Source organism: Drosophila virilis, chromosome 3, assembly GCF_030788295.1.
Source record: "Drosophila virilis strain 15010-1051.87 chromosome 3, Dvir_AGI_RSII-ME, whole genome shotgun sequence".
NCBI classification, from domain to species: domain Eukaryota; kingdom Metazoa; phylum Arthropoda; class Insecta; order Diptera; family Drosophilidae; genus Drosophila; species Drosophila virilis.
Window position 1 is genome coordinate 13053840 of NC_091545.1, and position 26189 is coordinate 13080028.

At 43.0% G+C, this 26189-nt stretch overlaps 2 protein-coding genes across 2 annotated transcripts in view; one reads left to right on the forward strand and one right to left on the reverse strand.

Annotated features, from left to right (window-relative positions):
* Mrtf (Myocardin-related transcription factor) overlaps window positions 1–24788 on the forward strand; it is a 49954-nt gene extending 25166 nt beyond the window's left edge. Inside the window, exons 2-5 of the mRNA XM_002047319.4 lie at window positions 13815–14657; window positions 14729–14869; window positions 19272–19337; window positions 19978–24788. Coding sequence (XP_002047355.2) covers window positions 13815–14657; window positions 14729–14869; window positions 19272–19337; window positions 19978–24296 — 5369 coding nt within the window. The 3' untranslated portion in view covers window positions 24297–24788. The remainder of the gene's footprint in view (window positions 1–13814; window positions 14658–14728; window positions 14870–19271; window positions 19338–19977) is intronic.
* On the reverse strand, window positions 11180–11984 carry LOC6623761 (dynein light chain Tctex-type protein 2B). Its single transcript, XM_002047318.4, has one exon. It carries the CDS (start codon window positions 11850–11852, stop codon window positions 11295–11297), a length of 558 nt encoding a protein of 185 aa, XP_002047354.1. The 5' UTR covers window positions 11853–11984; the 3' UTR covers window positions 11180–11294.
* Window positions 24789–26189: the final 1401 nt, after the last annotated feature.

Sequence of the window (26189 nt, forward strand, 5' to 3'; positions counted from 1 at the left end):
CCGCTGCTCGGCAACCGAAATTAAGTTATCAACGCATAAATAAATCATATTCATTTTTCTTTTATTATAATTATTTTGTTCTTTTTGCTTGTTTTGGATCGGTGTTTCAAATATATAATTGTTTTTTTTTTTTTGCCTTATTGCTTGTGTTGTGGGCGTCGCATACGCCCCGTTGTACATTTTGGCTCATGTTGTGTGCAATTAATAAATTTAATTAAGAAATAACGTGCGCTGCCGCTATCGTCGCGCTTTCAAGTGTGAAAATTATGAAAATCTTTACGTTCTTGCATTAAGCGAAATTTAGCATGCAAAATTTCAGGCAACGGAATTAGCGCACAAAAATGATGTTCGCCCAACAAAACCCATAAATCAGAGTGGCTTTTGTTGGTGCTGGCTAGTTTTTAATTAAATCTGGCGTGGAATGCAGATGCGCTGCATTTAAGTCTGACTACCCCCCACACACCACACACAAGTGTGGCCAAATCGAATGGCGCCCGATTCAAGGCCAGCCCCGACCAATCCTGAAATTCAGCGAATGCTTCTTCAACCAATATAAATAATTGAAAATATAATTTCACGTAATTCCATTCGTAAAAATTTCACTTCGGCCGTGAGTCGCATAAATTCAATCGAAATGATGACCCACACAACTCAGCACATAAGCATTGCAATCAGAGGGGAAGGTGCTGGGTTGTGGGTTGGCTGCCAAGAAACGAGCGACCACAACTGCAGTTTTCTTGTACTTCGTTTGTTGTGTTTGCATTGGTCATAAAGTTTATACACCTGTGTGTGGGTGTGTGTATGTTGGTGACGTGCGGTTGCGGCCAAGATTGCGGCTGCTTTTGGCTTGCATGCAGTCAGGGGCGGATGCAGCAGAAAGACGCTTGACAACTGCTTGTTGCATGGCACACGGCAAAAACGCCCCAAAAGCCAGCCGAACAAATACTCAACAACAATTGGCTGCTTACCGGGCGCCTGGTTGCTGTCGAAGGACTTGTTTTCTATTGAAGTGCAGGATCATTTGAGAGCTTTGCAGCAAATATTATTAACAATGCAATTGTGAAAATAGTGATATGTGTGCTTGTGTGCCAACAGTAAAAGTACGGTCGGGATAAATAAATGGATAGAATGAAGGGGAAATGCAAATTGAAGGGCAAATTGAAGAAACATGTAAATTAGAAACTTCAAAGCCAAAACAGCAGTGCAAATAATTAAACTGGAAAATTAGCTAATCGCAGGATTAGGGTCACGTATGAAGAGACAATTTGGAAAAGCTGGATATACTCAAGCAGTTGTACTTTTTTTTAACAATAAACTATCTGTATGAGCTATGAGTTTATAAACTGAAGCACTGGTCCACTATTTTTTGGGTCTTGAGATATAAGAATAAAATGGTTCCTTTAATTTTCCACTTTTTCTTTGTCTATTGCATTATACTACGGGCACGAGTAATATATAATTTTTATGGTTCTAATTTTCAATTTGCATTTTGACTCATCGCAAAATTATTGCGAAACTATGCGCGCCGAATTTTTCGTTAGCTATTTTTGTTGTTATTGTGATTGTTATTGTTGTAGCTGTGTTGTAGTTGCTGCTGCCATTTGGCATGTGCTCTGAGTGCCCAATAATATTCGCAATTATTTATTTCAATTTGCTAGCGTCGTGCACAACGCCGGCTTCGCAGTCGGCAGCTCAGTTATTGCCAAACCATCAAAGTATGCGCCATGAATAATATTCTCTATCCCTGCCCCACTACTCCTGCTGTTTTTGCATGTGTGTGAGTGTGTGTGTGTGTGTGGGCCCGCACCCGCTGCCAACGAATCGATGCGATGCTCAAAACGTGCGAAAAACTTTTATGTTTTAAAGATTTTTGCAACTTTGAACTTTTGCGAGCTGCAATAGCTGCCTCCTTTGGCCGAGACTTGGGATGATGCACTCGGCTGAGGGGGGCGGCTGGTTGGCAGCGTGTGGCAACGACATGACGACATCACAACATTAGAATCATTCGCAACACACACGCGCAACATTTGCTGGCAATTAATAAATTTTTAGTGTTTGCTGGCTGCGGCTTTTGTAATGTTTTATGAATGAAATTTTCGTCTCAATTGATGTCCGATAAATTGCAATCACACTCTGGCGCACATTAATTAATTTGTAGATTAAAAATTATGATTAGCGACATGCTTGCAGCTGCTTTCGCCGCCTCAGCCTGCCGTTAGCCTTGATGGTGCGTTGACCAACATGGCGCAGCGCAACGCGTCGTATACGCAATGTGGGCGCCTAATTAGGTGAAATATGTTTGCTGCTGCTGCTTCTTGTAGTTATTAGTATTATTTGTACGCTTTTCTTTATATAACTGATGGCTAACCATCTATATTTCTCCCTTTCTCATTGCAGGTGAGTTATTGTTGTTGTTCTTGGCGCTGGCCGCAGTTGTTATTGATGCCTTTTCGGTATAGCAAACAAATTGTTAGCAGCGAAGCCTACAAATGTATCGCGTAAGTGTATGTGTCTGTGGCGATGTAAACACATGTGCGTGCATAACAAAAACATGAAGGTAGACAAGAGCTGACCAAGCCGAATAAGAAATTCGCTTGATTCTCTGATAACTATAATATTGAGAATGAGAGAAGGCTATACCCATATTAAATTATTTTAGAAACCTAACAATATAAATTGTTTACCGATGTGAGGGATTCTCTTCTTTTATATGATTTCCTGTTTAGTAAGCTTATATTACAGAATTGTTATACTCTACGGTAAGGGTATGCCAGGCCATAATTTCAAAACCACAACAAACTTGACCGTTGCTGTCAAAATGTGCAAAGGAATATGTTGCTGTTGTTGTTGCACAAATTGCAAATGAAATGTTGGCCAGGCCAAAAAAGTTGTTGTTGTTGGCGTCTGGAAAAACGCGTCAACGTCGACGTCATTAGGTACACAAATTATTTGCTGCTAATGCTTGGCTCTAGGCTATTTGTAGTTGTTGTTGTTGTTGTTGTTATTGTTGTGTGCACAGTGTGCCGTGTTGTGTTTGTTTGTTTGTTTAACAAACGCGCGCGCTATACAATCAAAACGCTGGCGCTCACACATAGACACACAGCGAGCGTAATAGAGAGAGAGAGAGAGAGAGCGAGAGAGAGAGAGAAAGGTGCGAAAGTTGGAAGGGCAGAGAGAAGGGAAAACCGATCAACATACGCTACGCCTGCTGTTGGTTAAATTAATTATTCAGTTGCTTGCGTGTGTGTGGGTGTGTGTGTAAGTGTGCGTGTGTATGGCTGTCTTTCTTTTTCAATGTTTCATGCATAATTAAGTATTTTTGCAATTAGATATATGTGCGTGCAGGCACCTTAACCTTCCCACAAAACCCCAAAAGCAAATCCAGCCCGAGCTCAAAGCAAATAAAATAAACTTCAAACCCAACTAACTTAATTTGCTTAGGTTTTTTTTTTATTTTTTGTTCCCGCTAAAGTTGGGTGGGAAAAAGTATTTAATTCAGATTTACGCAAATTAAAGGTTTTCATTTGAGGGTGTAAAATATTTACTAACAAACATAAACAGCAAGTACATATCTAAGGCTTGAGTCGAGCCAAATGTACTTTGTGAATCAAACTTAAATTGCTTTATAACTTGGCCGTCGGCTTTAAGTTTTATATATTTGTACGGTGCAATCGTAAATACAGTTTATTATTCAAAGAGCTTAGCTCTTTTGTCGTGCTTAGTTAGTTAGTTTGTGTTATGGCAGCAGCAAGGTTCTATTTAAGTATTCTAAGCTCTAAAGACTTACAGCTCAACTAGAATTTAGATTTACTTCTTAATGTCGGATGTGGGATTATTATTTCTGTGCGAAAGTCTAAATTTAGCCTGCAATAAACGATTAGTTTCTGACTTGTTTGCCATTAAAAAGGACGTCAAAGTATTGGCTAATTGAATATTAAACAGACTCTTAGGCAATACGCGTGCAAGCAACTTTGTGCATAAGGTAAATATTTACACGCACTCGAGAGTTTATGGCCAGCTCTTATAATCTGCATATTTCTCTAATCAGGTGATGCCGGCCGCCCACTACAAATGCCAGCTATGCTGTTGAAGCTATGTATATAGAATGCCAATAGAACATCTGATTTGATCAGTGTGCAGATTTTGCAATTTTTAACTTGAAATTTTGTTCAGTCGCCTTGAACTTCCGCGGAGATCGGTCGTGTTTTCTGTGCATTCCCGTGCGTGTGTATGTTCAGTGCATCCCAGGCAAAAAACAAACAAAAAGTGACAGTGACACTAACTAAGCCCGCCCCAGGGCTTAACAAACAAATCGCGCCTGCAGAGCGCGAAAAAAAACAATTGTGCTGCCTCTGGCAGCTAAACTATATATATATATAAACATATATAAACATTTAAATTTTTTTTTTTTTACACAAAAGTGCAACCGCGTGCGAGCGTAAGAGAGCAAGCTTTTGCTAAGCTCAAACTGCGCTCAGCTGATCGCCTTAACTCAGCTGTAGTGTGTGTGTGTGCGTGTGAGTGAGCAGAGCTTTCGCGAGAGAGCTTTTGCCTAGACTCACTAACACAAGTAAAGCACTAGCCAATAGGAGAACAATCAGTGCTGGCAAGTCAGTCACTGACCGTGACAGTGCTGACACTTTCCAGTCACCGTTTCGCTCCCCGTTCACCAAAGTCACTTTTCACAAAAATACTGGAGATTTTTGTAAATAAGTGCAGCTAGTAAATTTTGGTCTACATCTCACCTAATGGCGTCCAACAAGCCGAATCCACTCATCCCCGACTATCCTGCGTCACCTATATACAACCCGTCGGATAATGTGCTACCGCCATACATCACGCTGTGCGGGGGTACTACGCTACTCACCACGTCGTGCATCACCACAACTGCCTGCTCCCTAGGAACGACTACGGTAACGTCGTCCCTCGCACATGGCATCAGCTCCCAAGGCCCCGCAATCCCGTCCATTCCTGGCGCGAATCCTGCTACAAGCCCGGATCTCCACGCGTTTTTGAATAATTACCCGCCCAAGACTTCACGTACTTGGCAAGGTCAATGGTTTAAGGCCACAAAAAGAGAAGGTGGCAATCTCTCCCCCCATATCGTCCGTAAGAAGGCGAGCACCACCGAAACCAAGAAAGCCAGCCAAAACCGGTTTGCGGCCCTCTGTGACGAAGAGGAATGCGACATGGACACGGAAGTAGAGCTAGCCACCAACAAGGAAGCTTGCGCCGACGAGGATGTAGATGATAGGCCATCCACCTCGCACGCAGCTCGCGCAAGGGCCAGCAGGCAACAAACGGCAAATAAAAAGCTTGCCGCACACCCGCAACCCACCCAGACGGCGCCTCCCAATGAGCGGCCTGCCTCTAAGGTGCCGAGAATAACTGTGCCAAACGTCCTCAGTTTCACCAAGTTCTGCAAGGAACTAGACAGCGTCCTAGGCGCGGACACTTACACCGTCAGATCGCTTAATTCTGGCGACTGCATCGTCCAATGCCGCAACTCAGACGAATACCGAACGCTGGCAAGGCACCTTCGCGTGAACGGCTGCCTGTTTCACCACCACCAGCTTGCAGAAGACCGGCCGTACCGCATAGTTCTACGAAATATCCACCACGAGGTCGCATCCGAAGATATTTCAGCGCAATTGGCAGAAAAGGGGCACCACGTTGTCCGCATATATACCCCGCGTAGCAGAGTCAATAACGAACCTCTAAATATGAGATTTGTTGACCTGAGGAAAGCGGAGAACAATAACCTTGTCAAATCAATAACAGTTCTATGCAGGCACAAAGTTTCGTGGGAGAAGCCTCGCAAGACGTCGGGCCCTGTACAATGCAACAGATGCCAAGAGTACGGGCACACAAAATCTTACTGCTCGAGACACTATGTGTGCAAGGAGTGTGGGGACAACCATCCAAGCAACGAGTGCACACTTGGCAAGGACGAGAATCGGTGTTGTCACCACTGTGGAGAAGCACACGCAGCAAACTTCAAAGGCTGCAAGAAGTACCTGCAATATGCTTTAATTAATTATTAAATAATAACTATACACTATACCCTTAACTCCGCTTGGTAGAGATCAGAAGGCACTGATCGATTCCAGCGCAAAATAAACCAAATTAAGTTTAAAAAAAAAAAAAAAGAAATTTTGTTGTTGTTGTATACAACTTTTAATGCTGTTCAGTGCTGGCGTGTGTGATAAAAACATATAAACAAAATATTTAGCCCTGAATTGTTTGCCAAAAAATGTTCATTCTTGTTGTTGGTGCTGGTGCTGCTGCTTATTATGCTTCTTTCTGTGTTTTTCTTTTTTTATTGTTTAGCCGGCAAGAGCAACAACAACAACAGCAAGAGCCAAAGCCAACAACAATGCCAAATTAAATGTACAAAAACTAAACACAAGATGCTGCCTGCCCGGCTGGCTAGCCGCAGTACGTCTGCTCACTAGTATTTCCACTTTTTTCTTTCATTTTCTTTTTTGCTTTTCTTTTCGCACAATAAATAAATGTGTAGAGCGACAACAACAATAATAACAACAACCACAACGGTTGATACGTACTCATGTAGAAAAACTTGCGAAATATTTTCCACTTGGCACGCAACATGGCCGAAGTAGAGGCAAGAAGAGGATCACAGAGCCAACAAGTTGAATTTTACACTTTTGATTTTTATTTTTTTCTTTTCTTTTTCCCCAATTTATTTTTAATTTGTATTTCTCGCCTGATCTGATAAAAACTAAATGCAGAACATATTCCGGGCAAGTGTTTATTGTTCTATTCGTACCGCCCACTTGAGACATACTTTGGAGAGCGGAGAGCTTGTTAACTGTAAAGGGCGGTCAGTTGTTTGTTGGCCTGGTCACGCCCACAGCATCCGGTCGATAGCAGCCCACAAAATATATGGTATGCTGTGCGTGTGTGCGTGTGTGCTCTTGTGTGTGGCTTGCAGCAGTTGCCAAAAGCAACCGACGTGTGCACTTGATTAAAAATAGTTTTGCCAAAATGCTCGTGCGGGTGGCTAGCAACAACAACCAGACGGGATGACATCGTCATATAGTGTTTGTTCTTCTCTATCATTGAAAATTCAATTTCAATTATTTCGGCTTTAGTATGTGTGCGCTTGTGTCTGTCTGTGTTGGTGTGTGTGTGTGTGTGTTACATAGCACTTAAATGTCAAATTTTGTCTATGTGGCTCATTTTCTTGACTCATATTTTTGCAAATTAAATTTTTATTGAGCGTATCGTTTGGGCATAATTAATTTTAATTGAGGACATTCACACACACACACACACACACACACACACATAGATACCCAACCAATCGGCCTGCCAGCCTATTTATAAGGCGCTCGAGAGCCGGAACAGTAGCCGCCAGGCCATGAAACGAACAACTGGGCACCGTCCGTAGACAATTACCACAATGTGACAAGCCTCGAGCCTTGCTTCCACTGTCGTTTCCACAGCCGTTTCCACAGCCGTTTCTACTGTTCAGCAGCAGCCGCAGCTGTAAAACAAGCGTATTTATGCATTTCATGGAAATCAAATCAAATCGTATAAAATGATTTTGTTTTATGTTTGTCTGTTTTGATTTGTTATTGGCGAAGCAAGAACTAATTGATAAATTTTGATTTGTTTATGTAGTGCAAATGTTGTTTACCAGCTGTCAAACATTTTCTGGCAAATGAAGGTATTAACTATGTAAATTTTAATGTGCAGATCTCGTCGAGGGAAGTAGAACAAAACATTTACGCTCGAACAAAGTTCAGTTTAGCTAAATCTAGGCTGTACAATATATGTATGCACATAATTGATGGCATATTAAATTATTTTCCAATTATTAATCAACACTTGACTTATAAGATTTAGATGTATTCAAAGCACATTAAAGCTGCAGTATGAGGTGAATAAATAAACTAAGTTAAAAACGAACTTCACTCTACCTTGCTGCTTATGCCTGTGGCTGCTGGCCAGTGAAAACTTATCAGACAAGTGCCTGCATACTGCACAGACATACACACACACTAATACTCACACACACAATACGCATTGTGCCCGAAGTGCTACACTAAGGCATCACATCCTGGACAGGCAACGGAGGCAGTCGGCGTCATTACAGGAGCTGCTTTGTATGCAAAACATGTTGCCAGTCAGCCAGTCGGTAGTCCAGAGAGTGCGTGTGCCTATGCGTGTGTTCGAATTTGTGTGTGTGTCCGTCCAATTGACTTTTGTTGTGGTGCAATTGTTTGGTCAGGTAGCACAAAAGGAGAGACTCAGCAGCGACCAACAACTGGCCGACCGCAGGCGTTGACGTTGACGTTGCCCACAACTCATTTGCATGCAGCAAACGCAGAGAAACAGCTTTAATTCAATTTCGGCTGCAGTGTGCAACAGTGCAGCCAGCTTTTTGCGTACTTTGTTCGCTTATTAACCAGCCATTGTTGTGCTGTATTCTGCAATTCTCCGATTCTCTGTTTCTACTGCTTGTTCAGCCGTGTGCCATCAATCAGCTCAAATATGTCAACAGCATAAAATGTTGTTTAAATTAAGAGTGAGTGACTGAGAGAGAGAGAGAGCTAGAGAACCGCGCATAATGCCAGTTAAGTCTACGACTATCGACTGTCGATAGTCGACGCCCACCTCTGGCATCTCAGGCACCTCAGACACCTCAAGCACTCAGTCAGTCAATCAGTCACTCAGTCAGTTGGTCAGTCTCAGTACTCGTCATCGGCTCTGTTCCACAAACGTGTTGCTTGACTCTCGGCGCTCGATTCAATTTGACTTAGTTTGCCGGTGCGCGCTCTTCACGTTGGACAACAACATTTTCACGCTCCGCGTTCCGCTTTGACAATCAACTGATAAAGCGTTTCCATGACACATTTGCCAAGTCTCAACTTAATCTCTTACTTAAAAAGTGATATGCTTAAAAAATGCTTAAAAATACAAAACGAAAAAATGAGCTGCAGCTTGAAAGTGTATTGATAAGATAAGCTAGCTGCAGAGAGTGCCCAAAAGTAAACAAATAACAGAATAGTAAAATATAAATAATGTGTATAAATAATATTCTCAAAAAGTTATTGCCTTTGTTAATGGCGTGAAGTAAGTCCAACTCTTAAAGTATATTACTTCAATCCATTTATATATGTGACTCATAAAATCTGATAAGCTTCACCGAAAAGTAAAAACAGATAGAAAAACGTTTTTCAATGCTGTTTTTATAAAATGTTTGCTTTTTTTTAGTACGTGTCCATAACTAACACGTTTTGTCAAATTGTTAGTTTTTGCCGCTGCTCTTAATATATATTTGTTTTGCTTTTTTCAATAAATATCCCGCCGTGTGCCCCCCTTTGGCATATATCGCTGACACTTGTCATGTTGCGATAACATGCGAAATTTCTGCCCGCACCAAAAAGGCAAAAACGACTCGCTGCATATTAAAACTATAAAAATAAAAAAGAAAAAACAAGAAGAAATCAAATGTTCGCTATAAATTGTTATTAAATATATTATAGTATTATACACATTTTAAACTTGTTGCCGTTGTGGTGCCTATAGTAAAACAAGTTTTCAACGCTATGACCAAAAGCAACAAAAAATAGCGAGTGGAAAAAATAGATGCTGAACTGTGCGCTTCTTGGCTCTGTACTTTTTTCTAATTTTTATTGTTTTTCATATTTATTATATATTAGTTGTTGTGGTTGTTGGAGCTGTTGTTGCCGTTGTTGTTCTTGCTATTTTTTCCTTCATTTGAATGAGTTTTGTCTATGACGTCTGCATATTGTTTACAAATACACGTTTCAATTTGCAGCATATACATAGTACATATTGTATCTAAAGAAACACCCACACAGCCATACACAGCGACACATGGCGTGCGTTCAGCTGTTGTTGTTCTTATTGTTGTTATATGCGATATATTTGATTTTTGGTTGTCGAATGCTATTCACGAGCTGTGGCGCTTGCATAATCCGCGCTTGTCGAAGCTGTCAGCAGCTTTGCTGCTGCTGTTGCTGCATCTGCTATTGGCATTCAAATGAATATGTAAACGTCGCGTAGATTGTTTTACAGAAATGCCAAAATGTGTGTATAAAAAAACCAACTCAAAAGAATACAAAAATCAAAACAATGATACGCCACGTCACGCTTTTATAAAGGTCAGCGTTTAGCACGTTTTGCATTTTTTAATCAATTTTTGTTGTTCCGCTGCTGTTTTATTATTTGTTGCCTTCAATTTAATTGTGCCATAAAGTTGGTCTAGCCATTAAAGTTGCCATTGCTTGATTTATGGCTGCCAGCAGTGGCAGGCGTCAAGCGGGTCGTGTGTGTGAGATGTGGGCCATGTAACGTGCAGATAAACTGCAAATAAAACTTAATGTTTATGCAGCCGACAAATTGCCAGGTTAAATGCGAGTCTCGTACGACAAGCATCGATTATGTCGTATTGTAACATTAACAGCATCCTGTTTCCTGTTGCCGAGAGGAAGTGCCAGCCACAGAAACAGACAGAGACACGGACCCACACACAAACACACACGCAGACAGCGGCAAAGAAACCAACAACAACTACAACAAAACAAAACAAAAGTCTGCCGCGCTCTGTAGCATACTTTGCGGGCGCGTTGGCTCGTGTATAGCTGCTGGCATATACCGGAGCATACATAATTGATGTTTACACCGCAGCAGCAAAGGCGACTACACCCGAGCAGACACTCAGAAACACACACACACACATAGACAAACACGCATACCACCACACACACACACACACACACACACGCACTGGGCGGCACTAACAGCTGCTACAATTTCCGCCGCAACTTCCGCTGCGTTTTGAATGATTAGTTTTGTGCATGGACAGTCAAAAGATGTTGGCTTAAAGGACTGTTGCTGTTGGGCCATAAAATTTACGACTTAGCTGCCAATGGGCTACCACTTTGGCTTGGCTTATACGCGATTATCTGGTGCAGTTATACTTCTCAGGCCCTATACCCATAAAATTGGTGAAAGGCACAAATTTATGTTTGCAAATAGAACGCATTTTAGCCAATCATAAATCAGCAACTAACAGCCAAGTTATTCGGTTCAGGCCATGTCGGTTTGTGAGAGTAGCCGGAGATATAAATTTTGCATGTATTAAACATTCTCCTGATGTATATCTGGACAGTTTGTTTCCTAATTGTTATTATAAGACTTTATTTTCCATTTTGCACGAGCTTCGAAACCAACATATATTTTATGTAAATTGAATATATAAGTTAGATTAATGCACACTTCTTGGTTAGCCCTATTCCTCAATCATAGTATATATAAAATACTGTGCATACTGCAAAAAACGTGGGCGTCTCAATGGTGTAATTGACATAACCATCCTTTTCGGCATCCCATAAAAAGTTTGCCATCGAGTAGAGGCCCTGCATGAGATATTCGCCAACTGTGATCAGTACTATGTAACGATATCTATCGAAATTCAATAATTTGATGCGAGTCTTGATATCCTCGGTGACTTGAGCAGCCATATGCAAAGAGTACTTCGGATGGAAGCTATAATCCGCGCCATAGTTTTTATTCATTTCGGCCTTAACGATTAACTCCAGGCGTTCCTGCCTCAAAGGATTCTTTGGTTCGAGGCGATACGTGGGCGCATAACGTGCCACCGCTGGCTTAGCTTGTGCGGCTAGGCCCGCTGGCGTTGCACCCGATTGGCGGCCAGTTTTATCATCTTCCTTGCCTTTTTTCTCCTTGTCTTTGCCCTTTGCTGGTTTCTCCTTAACCGCCTGCTCTGGACTGGCCTCCTTGCCAGCCGACTCTGCTACATTTTCCTTGCTTGGCCGGTCTGGTGTATCGGCCATGACTGTTCGTTTGTTTGCTAATTCTGTATAGTTAGTTTTTCGATGTGTTTTCTAAATTTCAAATAACAAAAGAAACCGACAATACGGGTTTCCGGATTTATTAATAAAATAGATTGCTTTGACGGTGAACGACAAACTGACTTTTCTTATTTGGTTTTTAATATAGAATATGAATAAATTTGTAACTATGTAAAAAATGTATATTATCTCATATTAAAATAGTATAAGCCCAGGACTTTTCAGGAGCTAATTGGGACACAAGTTCTTACTATTAAGTAGTTTCTGCATTTCAACACAATCAAATTTCTTGATTTTAATTTATTTAGCATCAGATTGGCGTCAACGTTGCGCATACGCCCCATTGGCAGAAATGTTAATGAGCAAGGTGTTGTCAGTTGCATCCGCGTCTCGTTCGTCCGCGTCTGTTGGATGGGACTTGGAGCGATTTTAGACCAAAAACCACTTGCATTTTGGCTAGTGGCTGGCTGGTTGATTAAAAATAGACTTGGCAATGGCTTTGTGTTGGCTGCGTGTGGACAACATGTCGCGCCAATGAGCGAGCGAGCATCAAAGCTATGCTGCAGCATCACCACACATCTGGGGTAACAGGGGTCTTGCAGAAGCCTCACGCAGAGGCAGGGACAGGGGCAGCTGATGGCGACATTGATGCCTGCCAAGCGGAAACAGGCGTCGCGTGGGGCAGTGCTTGTGGCAAGTGTCTATTGTTGTTTGTTTGCTTTCTTTTGCTTTTGCCACAGTTGCTACCTTGGCGCCCCACATTAATTAAAATACATGTGGCAACAGCGTTATGCCATGTCTGTGCTGTCTTCAAATTTTGGAATTTACTGAAAAACAAACTTGAGCAGCTGCTAGTTGTCGCCTAAAGCTAGCTATAAATAGGTCCATTCAACAAAAGAGTAAATAAACCTTAAAACAAATTTAACTATAAATAGAAATAACAAAAAATAAGTTTGAAAAAAATAAAACATTTGCCAAAAATAACAAGAGCTCAGCCAAAACGGTACATTTGACAAGTGCATGTCAGTCTAATGCTCGTTGGCAAAGGGTATAAAAAGGTTTTTATTTTTCACGGTTTCTATTTGCGGACAGAGCTAAAAATGTTGACAAACTGTTGCATAACTCGAGGCGCGTCTGGGAATGTCGCGCTCGCCTGATGCAATAACGTTCAGTGCCAAAAAATTTCAACGCATTTACAGCTATTACAATTACTTGCATAGTTAGCAATCAACACGCCCACTCGCACACACTCGCATAAACTAAAGTTTATGAAATATGCCAAATATATTAAACGATTTGCGTATAGGCAAACCCATTGACAAGTTCGTAAATTAACTCAAGGCAACAAACGCCAAAGAAAGCTTCAAATAAAACAAAATACTACGAAGAAAAAATAAAAATAAAATAGAGTAAAAGAAAAACCAAGTACGCGCGTTTCTAGGTTTTCACCGAGGGGCTGAACGTGAGGAGTGAGGCGTGGCCAGCATTAAGTAGGTTACTTGGCAGTGCTTAGCACAAATAACTAGCACACGGGCAGCTGCGTCATTGGCTTTGCCGTCAAAGGGTGAAGATTAAATAAGTGCGCAACAGCTTGACTAAATAAATAAATATTATATATTTCCGTCTCTATGCCAGCTAAACCAGCTAAAATTTGCTCGCGTAGCAGTTGAGTTGGTCAAGGGACAGCGCGTCGCTTTGAAGTTTGTTTTTAAACAGGTCAACAAATAGTCCAATATGAATGCAGATTTATTAAAAATAAGTTAAAAACAAAATGTAAGCATAAACCTAGAGCTAAGATTAAAACAATTTTAATCAAAATAAGACTTTTTAGCGTTTAGAAAGGCCTATTCGTTTTGATATAGCTTTGGGCATATTAAGTATATAAGACATATAAGTATAGGTATCGTGTAATTAATTTAATTAATATATGTTTTCTGATTGCAGAGTCTACGCACAGCGTGGACGGCGGCCCTGCATCGTGGCGTTTAACGCTCGATCAGGATCTTATTGATACGCTAAAGGGAAACTTTCCCAGTTGGTTTCAAAGCACATCGGGCGCCACAGTAGCAGCAGCAGCCGCCGCCGGGACAACAAACAAGCCACAAACGATACAGCAGCAGCAACGACAGCAGAAGCAGGTGGCCGCCAGCATCATACCCATTACAATTGATACCAAATCAGCCAACAGCAGCAACAATACACTCCAGCAACAGCAACAGCAACAGCAGCAACAACAGCAGCAGCAGCAACAACAACAACAACAGCAGCAGCAGCAATCGGCCATACTGAGCAGCTGCTCTTCATCAGCCTCGCCCGCCTCATCCATAAGCTCAAACTGTTCCAAAAAGTCCAACAGCAGCTGCAGCAGCAGCAGCGTTAGCAGCGTGAGTAGCTGCAGCAGCAACAGTTCCAGCTCCAGCTCCAAATCAGTTAGTGCAGCAACGGCGCAACGTCTGCTCAACAAGTCGACATCGACGTCGCCCAATAAAAGCCTGACACGCACACTCAAGGCCACCCAAAAGACGCACAATAACAGCCCAAAGGTTGGCCAACTGGTCAAGTCCGCATCGCTGCACAGCCTGAGCAGCGGCAGCGGTAGCAGCGCCAGCGGCAGCGGCGGCTCTTCGCTGCTGGCCACCTTCTCCACATCGCCGTTGACCACCGTCGAGCTCATCTCGAGCGACAGCTGCAACGGCCTGCTGGCCACACGGCTCAGCGGCAAGGCCTTGGAGCATAATTTTCAGAACATAATACTGCTGCAAGAGGCCTACGACGATATGTCTGAGGGTGAGTGCTGCCTTACATCTAAATTGTTTTGTTGGCCTAATTAGCTCATGGAATACATTCTATCTTTGCAGCCGAACAGCGTCTGCATGCGACGTTTCTGGGCAGCAGCGATGACGGCAACAATTCCGATTGCTATGATGCCCGTCAATCACCGCCAAAGGCCATTGTCGACTCTAGTCCGCTGCAGCCGGCCATGGATAAGAATAAAGAATGTGAGTAAAAAATTGGATTTGTCTGCTTACTGCTGAATAGAGATGGATCCTAAGAGTTGAAAAACATAAGAGTCGTTAGCGTGACTTCCGATAGAAACCTTTTGCATGGAACTCGGAAACTTATTAGCTTGAATGACAACCAAAGCGTTTAAAAGAAATGTGTCGGCTTATGTTTAGGTTCTGCTTTACTTAAGCCATATAAGACTTAGAACTCAGAGTGTAAAGCGATTCACTTCAAAAATAAGTATAGTCGTTGCATTATTTGATTTTTCCTCTTTTTCGGAACTTTTAGATTTATCTGCTTCTAGAAGCACTTGTTTCAGACAAATCTTGAATTTTCATATTCAAGACTTGTGTATTACAAAATTATACATGCTCAGCTCTAGCGCTTTACGTTTGGCCCTTCGTTTTCATTTATTCGCTTTGTTGTTGGTTCATGTTTACATATTTGGTGCAAACGCCCACCTTTTTGGCCATCTCGCGGCTGTTTGACATTTGTCAACTTGTTTCATTTATTTATTTATTTTTTTTGTCTTAGCTTTGTTTAGTCATACGCTTGGCGACACTCGACGCTGACCAGCAGTAGCCGCCGTTGCCGCCTCATCATTAACAGCGGCAGCGTCATCGAGATCTTTGCTCATTATCGACTTGGAGGCATTTTGCAACCGCGCAAAAGTCTTAATGAAGCTGTCAGTGCGCCGCGGGCACTTAAGGCGTGCACATGTTCTGCCACGCCCACCCTCCAAGTCGCCCATTGCTGCAGCGGTAGCAGAACTCATTCATGGTCCGAGCAGACACACAGAAATTGTCAACAGTGTTTCGTTTTTGACTTTTTGCTGTTTGGCCTACATATTTGCTTGGCATTTTGAGTGAAGAGAAATAATCTTATTCATTTTGAATGGCCTGAATATGTGCATATGTGTGTGTGTGTGTGTAAATTTGTGTCCCATAGCCGCTAATAGTTTTGACAGCTCTTGTCGCCTGCGCTTGGCTGGCATTCTGACATTTTTGTCGGTCTTTAGTGGCTGCCAAAATGGCAGCCCCAACCCCAACAAAAGTTCACAACACCCTGACCCTGACAAAAGCCGCCAATTATTTGCATGCATTTCGCAATGTGCTCTTCGGTTTTCTAGTTTCTTTATTTTATTTATTTATGTTTTTTTTTTTCTTTTGAAATATTAAAAGTCATATAAACTGCCAAAAGGCAAACCAATGGTCAGCCCAAATTTCCGGCAGCCAAACACTAATGCAAATGCACACATACAGGCGCCCAAAAACCGTTATCTAACAAATAAACATGAGCTGCATATTAGCGTTGAAAAAAGGCTGCTGCTGCTGCTGCTTCTTCTTCTTCTGCCTGGCCCCACTGTAAACATTTTGCAATTTGCAACTAAAATTTATTATAAACAGATGGCAACCAGGCGCAGGCGGCGAAGGCGCTGCAAAAATGTTTTGACAAATAAACACGCTGCACGCGACTTTCAAACGCTCGGCGCGAGCAGAGGTCGAAACGGAAGGCGGTCGGACTGATGCAGGGTGTAGGGCGCGGGATGCTAACTGCGGGATGCGGGCTGCGGGGCACCTATGTAAAACGAGTGGTTGCTGTAAATTGTTGTGGCTGCTGCAGGCGCGCAAACGCCAAGGCGGAAATAGCAGCCACAACGGCAGTCGGCAGGCATGTAAAATGCCATTGCACAGTGGTTCAAGGTAGTGCATTAACAAAAATAATGCTGGCTAGGAAATGTTTGTTTTAAGATACTTCTGAAAGTTGTTTGAACTTGGCATGCAGTAGATATTATTCGTGTCCGAGCAACTGTTTCGCTGTAATTTAAATAGATTTAGTTAGACATACCTTATATATATATTTATAATAATAAATTCGCTAAAGAGTTGTCTATATCCTTGTCTAATGGGCATTATAAGAATTATATAATATATTATTGTGACTAAATTTAGATATAGTATTTCATAGCAGGCCCCACTGTACCTCCTGCTGCTGCTAATGTTTTGGTTTACTTGGCTGCCTGCTCAATGATTTGGCCCACGCTGATGGCGTCTTAGCTGAGGCGCTGCCGCTGATCACGTAATCGATTTTATAATATTATATACTTGTATATATCTATATACATATACATAAATTCGTCTTTATATTCGTGTTATATGTATTTGCGGTCAGCCAGCTGTTGCCGCTCTCATCTCGCTCTCTTGGTTTTTGCTTTGTTTACCTGACCTTCGCCCGTGGAACTGGGCCTCCAAGCAGAAGGGCAACCACCCACCCAGCCACCTACTCACCCACCGTAGGAATAAGAAGAAGCATAGCAGCGGCAGCAACAACAACAATATTAAGAACGATTTAGCTACGTCTACACTTTTATTGCTATCGCATAAAAACTTTTATGTGTTTAATTTGGAATTTTGTTATTGTTTTTATCAATCGCGTGTGTAGGTGTAAAATCGACACGTAAACAGAGCAGCGCCCATTTAGAAATTGAGAAGAAGAACAAAAAAAAAATGCAATAACAAGAGGAAGATGAAAACCCAAGAATAAATTGCTAGCGTAATTAATTTGGCAGACGGCACAGTCGTTGGCTTCGTCACCAAGATTGTTTTAGCCGTGTTACATGCCCAAATATTTGCCATAATGAGAAAAACAACAACAAATCAGATAGAGAGAGAGGGAGAGAGATTTAGAGATTGCGAGAGAGAGAGAGATGGTAAAGTGAATTTTTTATACATTTCTGCGCGCTGTGCACACTTCAATCATAAAATGGGCGACAGCTGCCAGCGCCAACCCGCGAGACAATTACGCGCCTTGGCAGCGCTCTGGTCGCCGATATTTTTTTTTTTCGTTTTAAATTTTTGTTTGTTGTTGTTTTTTATGATGATTTTCCAAGAGCCCAAATTACTTTAATAACGTCATCGTCAGCATCTCACTTTGATGTCGTCGCCGTTTTCACTTATGCGACTTTGTTGTGGCGTCAAGTGTTGATGCTGTCTGCCGTCTGCTGGGCCACAAAACTCTTGTCGTTTTGCATGCAAATAAATGTGTGCATATGTGTAAACGCGTTAACCAAATTCTAAAATAAAACAAAACGAAAAAAGCAAAATTAAATAAAATAAACTCTGCACTGCATTTGGCATTTCATGCGGTTGGCCTTGGCAGCAAAGCTGTAACCACAGCAGCAACAACCATTACCAACAACAACAACAACAACAACAACAACCACAGCAGCGGTGCAGTGCCCCCAGCTGGAGCCAAAAGATTTGTGTTTTCATTTCATTTGTGGTTTTTGGCTTTATTTTTGGCTCTAGTCTCCTGACTTAATGTGATTTATTTCCATTTTAATTACATGCCTCGTCCCACATTTTGTGCAATAGTCTCGCTAATGTCCACAGACTAATTGATGCTAATCAGCTTGAGACAACAGGTCGTATGCTTAACAAGCTAACTGAGCTACTCATGTATGTGTCTTACATATGTCTTAAAGAAATACTCTTCAATTGATTTTTAGTTCTTTATTTTAAAGTTGTTCTTCCATAAAAGTTGCAAGTTTTATTATATCTATATAAACAAAGTGTCCAGCTAACCCAACTATTCCCTAAGCTGGTCTATCTATTGTAGCCGTTGAGTGTAAATTTAATCAAAGCAATTTGAATGAATTTATTCTTTTGCCACCCATACTCCACGTTCATTGTGTGACGCTGTTATCGCAGCAGAGACTTTGGTGACTTTATGTCAAGTTAATTGACATCAATCTGTCATTTGGTAGCAGTTGCCATATAATCATATTATTACGCATACGCCCCATGGCGTCCGGGTAGCATGTGGGTAGACGTCGTTCTTGGTGCCCGGCTTAAATATTTAATTTTTGGGGGCGCCAACTTTACACTCGATGGTGTTAAGCAGAAGAAGACAGAAAAAATGAATAAAGTAAAAGTTGTGTACACCCATTGGAACGAGAGCAACAACAAAGGCAGACCGCGCATAAAGATATTAAAAGTTTTCCTTTTTTTCTGCTCTTTTACTTTGCTTTGCTTAGCGATAATATTTTTGTGCGTTATGTTGCCTTGTTTTTCCATTTGCAGCTGTTTGTATTTTTTTCTTTTCCTATTCGTGTGCTGGGCTCGACATTTATTGCTTTGGGTTGTCAAGAAATACGAAAACCCGCCGAAAACTTGGACGTTCGCATTTTGGCCAGCTGTTTAACGAATTTTTTATGAGCTATGTTTTTGTTTTGATCTCTGCCCGCGGTGCTCCTCTGCACTAGCTAAACTCTATAATTTATTTGCGCCCAAATTTGTGGTATTTGATTTGTAGCCGCAACTTGTTGAGCTGTCATTTAGCGCGCGATGCTTTTGATTTGAAAGTGTATTATAATTATATTTATTTTTCTCCTTGCAGCGCTTAAAGTGAAGCTGATGGTGCGACGGCCGCACTCGCAGCTTGTCGAGCAGGGCATAATACCATGTAAGTAAACCAGCAAGCAGCACACGGTGCGTATACTTGTTCCTCACAATATAACTCCGGCTTTTGCCTAGCCAAATCGATAAATAGTATTGAAGGGCCGCCGCAGAAAGTACACATTAGCCCCACTTATGTGCTTCACAACCACGTCCTGGCAGACGTGAAAGCCTGGCGAAAAGGATATGCAAATATCTGCGCATTTTCAATGGCCTCCTTACCAAATTTATGCGCGGCGCCACAAAAAGTTGAGCTAACGCAAACGGAAGAAAGCCAGAAAAGAATCAACAAAATACGCGAATTTACAAACCAATTGAATGTGCAGAGCGCAGCCGAAAGTGAATTTGAATTTGAATTTAAATGACAAATTTTCGACATCGCCGAAAAAAAAAAAATAATAATAATAATAAAAGAAAAATAAATGAAAATAAAACAATATTTAGCTGCCTTGCTGGCGCCTCTTTAAAATATTTAAAATAGAGCGAATATTTGTGTACGAACATTTCCTACAACTACTTCTTAGCTTTTAATTGCATTAATATTATTCATAAAAGAATTGCGAGCTTCACTTATATATATATATATTATAATAATTTTCAAAAATATCTTGATAAGTTAAATATCTGATAATATCTCTCTCTGCCAGCGCTCAAAACCTCGCCCGCCATCCACGAACAATGCAAGCAACTGGAACGCGCCAAGACCAGCGATTTGCTGAAGGCCAAAATACAGCAGCGGCCCAATCGCGAAGATCTCGAGCGATTGCATATACTGGAGGAAGATGAGTGCCACATCGATCCGAGTCTGGCGGAGAAGCAGCGCATGCTGAAGAAGGCGCGTCTGGCTGATCAGCTCAACTCACAGATCCAGCATCGACCAGGACCGCTGGAGCTCATCAAGAAAAACATTCTACATACGGAGAAGCCCATCGAAAAGATTGTCAAGGAGGGCTTGGTGCCATTCAAGGCAACCAGTGAGGGTCTATTGACGCGTCCACAGCATCCGCATAGCTATGTCACCTTCGAAGAGGATTCACAGAGCTCCGAGAGCGATACGCGGCAGACGCCGCCGCGCCTGGATGAGCTCATGCCTGCGGGCACAGCGGCCACAACGGCAAGCGGCGGTGCAGTGGTGCCAGCGGAGCCGCTTACATCGACGCCCAAGGATATGCTACAGGCAGCTGCCGCCTCAGCTGGCATTGTCACTGTGGCGCTGACCACGCCCACGTCAACGACTAGCAACTGCGGGCAGCTGGTGCTCAGCGTGGTGCCCTCCATACAGCTGCTGAATACTACAGATTGTCACATGGGCGGCACACATATTGTGAGTGCACCCCCGCCACCACCGCCGCCCATGCCTGTTGCCAGTGCCATCAAGGTGAAGCAGGAGACGGCCAATCTGTTTGAGGAGCTGTGCCAGAGCGTGGCCGGTCCAACGTCCAGTCCAGCCAGCAATCACATGCTGCCGATGCTCGCGTCACCCTGCTCCTTGGGCTCCAGTACTTCCACATTAAGCCCATTGTCTTCCATTGCATCGCCGCCGCCGCCGCCGACTCGACTTCAGCTGCATCCGGTTTCCATGAAGTCGGATGCGCCCGGCAAAGACAAGAATCGCAAAAAGTCCAAGTCAAAGCCTGTGTCCAAGGCGCGTACCATTAAATTCCACGAATATAAGGGACCACCCAGCGCCGCGGGCCAAGCACAGGATCAATCGCAGTCGGATCAAACAACCTCCTATCAGCTCCTTCTCGAGCAGCAGAACTATTTGCTCAAGTTTCTGGAGAACCTCAACAAGAACCAATCCATACTGCCCCCAGCCAGCGCTGCCATAGCCACCCCCAGCAGCTCCATCAGCACCACAGCGAACAGCATCACGGTGACAACAAAGACGGTGCCGGCGCTGGCCACATCTATCACAACGGCGTCAACGCCGGCGCCCATTGCGCTGCCCAACACCATTTCCATAACCAGCAGCACGGGTGGTGCACCCTTGAGCTTTGGAGATGCGGCATTATTGGCGGCAACGCCTGCAGCTACGCCCGCGCCCGCACCACCAACGTTGTCGCTTATAGCCACACAACAGACACAAGCAACAGTTGCCACGGCCGCGATGCAGCAGCATCAGCAGCAACATCCTCCGCCGCTGCCCTCGCCAGCGCTCTCAGTGAGCTCATCTATACCGGCCAGTCCGGCCAACAGCTATGCCGAGTCCACCAGCTCTATAACAGATCTGACGCGTTTGGAGAAAATGAAGGTATCTGACTTAAAGCAGCATCTAAAGCGTCGCAATTTGCCTGTTTCGGGGCCTAAGCCGCAGTTGATTGAGCGACTGAAACCCTATCTGCCACTGGAGCCCATCGAATGCAGCATGGTGGCCAGCACGCCCGCAACTGTCAGCGAGGTCATCACCATCAGCGATGCCATGGATACCAGCAATTGCGGTGCTACGGATGTGCAGCCGCCGCCAGTCGCCATGCTGGTGGCAGAGTCGCCCGCCAGCACCTTGGAGCACGAGCAAATGGATGTGGTGCAGCAGATGGACAGCAATCATGCCATGACGCTGCAAACAATTTTGCCACCGCAGCCCCAAACGGCGACCATCATACAGAACGAGGAGCTTTTGCGCCGGCAGCAGCGTAAAATCGACGAGCTGCAGCGGCAGCTGCAACGCTCCCAACAGGAGCTGCAGCAAATACGGCGACAGCAGCAGCAGCAGACGGTTACTGCTCAGGTGGTTAATGCGTTGCCGTCGCAGCAGATAACGCTGATAACCACCACAGCGAACGGGCCACAGCAAACGCTGACGGTGATGCCGCAGCTAGAGAAGACTATACCCGCCAAGGTGAGCGTCAAGCCGGCAACAACAACGCCATCCAGCAAGCTGAATGGCATGCACAACAACAGCAGCAGTCAAGCTAAGAAGCCCGCCAACAACAGCAGCGGCAGCAACAACGGGATTCAGGCCAACGGCAATGGGCAACAGGCGCCGCCGATCAATCAAAAAATGGTGGTCAAGCAACAGCTGGAAGCCAAGATACAAAAGCAAAAGGCGGCCGCTGCCGCAGCGGCACTGCAACAGCAGCAACTACAACAGCAGCAGCAGCAGCAGCAACAGCAGGCACAACAGCAGCAACAGCAGCAGATGCGTTTGCTTACGCAAAAGACACAAACTGTACTCATTCCATCCAACAACAATAACAATTCAAATGGCGTGCCCAAGCTGCAAGCCACGCCCACAAAGCAATCGAATGCGGTTAATGCTACTGCCAACACGGCAGCAATATTGCACGCAGGCAAGACAGTTACAGCAGCAACAGCCGCCGTGCCACATCCAAACAACGTGGGCCTCGTCTGGAATGAGGGCAACCAGACCATATTTTTGCTGGGCCTCAATGATCAGCAGATGACGGCACACACGCTGGGCAACATAAGCCTCACTGCGACAACAACAACAACAGCAACACCGCCGCAACCGCCAGCGGCTGCAGCAGGAGCAACAACTGCCACAAAGAAGCTGCTCAATGGACACCAACGCACAAACTCGTTGCCCAGCATTGTATTTCCCATTGATGCCAAGCCCATCATCACACAACAGCAGCTACAGCAGTTGCAACTACAACAGCAGCAGCAGCAGCATTTTCAGCCTGGCCAACAGCTCATACAGCTAGACATAAAGCCCACAACAGCGCCGCCACCCCAGTACGAGGAGGCGACAAAGCAGTTGGCGGCCAGCAAAGCAGCCGCTGCCATGGGAAACAGCATGCCGCTAATGAAGATCAAAGAGGAGCCGGCAGCATCACCCGCGCCACCAGCAGCAACAGCAACGGCAACCGGCAATTGCCAGATACAGCGCAAGCCAACGGGCATAAAATCGGAGCAGGTCAGCGATGTGCTGGACATACTAATCAAGCAGGGTGAGCTGCCGGAGAGCGCAGCCCTGGAGCCCATAACGCCACTGACGCCCCTGCCCGAGCTGGCCATGTTCAATGGCGTGACGCCCAGAACAGCAGCTGGCGGTGCCAGCATTGTGCCGCTTGTGCCCAAATTGGAGGCGCCTCCCACACCACAATCGCTGCCCAACCTTGATATGGCTATGGACACCAACGACAGCCACGTCAGCTATGCGTCCAGCAATCCGCAAGCCACAACGCATGGTTACATTGAGAATATTGATATGGCCTCGCCGCTACAGCCAGATGTGTCGGCCATCGATGCGGAGAGCGTGGCCAAAACCTTGGACATATTCCTGGAGCAGCATCATGCCACGCCACCGCCCAGCACGCCGCCCAAATGCAGCAGCAGCAGCGTCACTGGCAGTGCCAGCGACAAACCAAACAGTCCGGATGCCAAGCTTAATCATTTCGATGAGTATGAGCTGCTGGAGTTGATGTCGCAGCAGCTGGAAATGGACATTGGCGACGATTCGAACAACTATTGTGCCGGCAAGAACAGCGCCAACAACAACAGCAACAGCATGCGGCGCGATCTCAATCCCAGCCTGCAGCCCAGCATCAATGAGCTGCTCGATGCCAGCAGTCCGGACAGCGTGCTCCTGAATAACAATCACGGCGCCGATGTTGACTTCGATGCGGACAGCTTTGTGGCGCAGCTTAGCCAGCATGTTGCCACCACCCCCAGCAGCAACAATTCCAACAACAATAGCAACAATGCTGCCGCCGTGCAGTGTGGCACGGCAAATGGTCACTACAACAGCACTCCGATGGATGTGTGCGATGACTTTGAAAGCACATTGAACTCCATAATGCAGGCAGTGACCCAACCGCAGCCGGGCGGCCATGGTGACTATGCCACGGCGACAACGGGCATAGCCAACGGCATGGGCAATGCCATGGACGGCAGCGGTGGTGGTGCTGTGGATGCATTCAATGCTAGTGGCGATATATTTGATTTGTTCAATATTGATGACTACAAAATGAGCTGGGCGGCAGGTGATTTTACCGTATAATAAAATGCGGCACATACACTCACACACACACACAAATGCACACAAAATGTGCATTGAAATGGGCCAATAATTTGGACAAACTTGTTGCTTTGCCCATATAGACGATCCTTATGCAATACACTATATACCTATTGTGTGGCTCACTATTCTCAAATATTCCTGAAAATTCGTTACGAAAAACACAAAGATAAAAAAAAGCACAACTAAAAATATATCCTATTTATTTTCTAAATGCATTTAAAACATTTGAACGATATAGTTGAAATTTCAAAACTTTACTATTTCCAATTTAAAAAAATATATATAAAACAAAAAACACATACACATACACAACTACAACTAAAGCCAAAATTGCCGGGAGAGTTAGTCCAAAAAACACTCCACAATATTTCAGCACCCTTTTCCTATAAGCAGCAGCAACAACAAAAAAAAGAGAAAAAAATAACAGCCAAAACGTTTAGAAATGAGTGAAAATACATAATAATAACAAAACGATATACATATATAGAAAAACATAAGCAAAAATGTTGTAAAGCTCGAGAAAAAAGTACATGTTTCTAATTAAGGTCATTCCAATTTGAAAATATCGCGAGTGAAATCTAAATAAAAGTCTATCAGAGAGAAAGAGAGTACGAAAGAGCGAGCGCAGTGAGTTCGAGAGCATGAATGAGATGATTTAAGGATGATAATTAAAAATTGATGATGATATTCTTAATCAGCAATTTAATTATAATTAAATTATTTAATTTGGTTGAGCCTGTTCTGGTGAGCGAGCAAAAGAACACTAAAAAACATATGTCTTGTCATTGCGAAAAAAACAATTAAAACACATTCAAGAATTTTGTTTTAAGTTCTATTTAAAATGAAATTAATTTTAAAGAATAGCAATAACGAGCCTAAAAATCATTTAAAAAAAAAAAACTCTTGCAAACTTTAATTACACATCAAATTAAAATTAATATAAACAATTTGAGAAGTATTTCCTACAAGGAAAGAAAAAGCCTTTAAAGTAGTCGAAACAAAAATTAAATTTAATTAAATCAATTAAAATAATTCATTTAATGCCCTTTAAGCCAATTATTTAGTCGCAAAGGGCACATTTTTGCATTCAATTAACTTTGGGGCAAATAGAAAAAATGCAAATTCCGTTACTTAAAATAATTAAAACATATACTAAAAATTTCTTTAAGGCGGTATGTACTTCACAGCATATTCTAACTTATTATATAAAATTTAAAAGGTAAACCTAATTTTTATAAATAAGTCATTTTTGTTTAATACAGTTTTCTTAAATGTAAGTGAACATTTAGAGCGTGCTTAGCATTCGGACATATTTTTAGTGTTTTACACACTCGCAAATAGAAAAAAAACCAAATTGATAAAATAAAACTGAAACAATATGTAGATTAATCGACACATTTCAAAAAATTAGAATGAAAGATAAAAACTGAACTAAAAATGAAAAAAACATAAAATCATAAAAAAAATAATAATCAACGCATAAATACACCTAAATATATATATATATATATTTTTATATAAGTAAATTACTTTATTTAATTATAGCCTAAGTCCAGATGCGTTAAAATGCGCCCAAAAAACTTGACAACAATTAAATTAACACTTGTTTACATTTGCAATAATCTATTTAGATATTCATGAAATTGCTACTGATTTACAGTGCATCGAAAATTTAATTGAATGCTTAATATAAATCATATTATCATCAATGCGCTTGCAAAAATGTTTCCATTATTATCAATTCATTAATTAATTTAAACAAAACACAACAACAAAAATATAAAAACGAAAAAAAAGTTTGCTAAAAGTTTACTTATTGTTAAGCGCCTGACAGGCGCACAGAATTTAATTACCAATAACTAAATTTATTGT

Coding starts and splice junctions, on each gene's coding strand:
- LOC6623761 (XM_002047318.4), bottom strand. CDS start 11,852: ATGGCCGATACACCAGACCGGCCAAGCAAGGAAAATGTAGCAGAGTCG.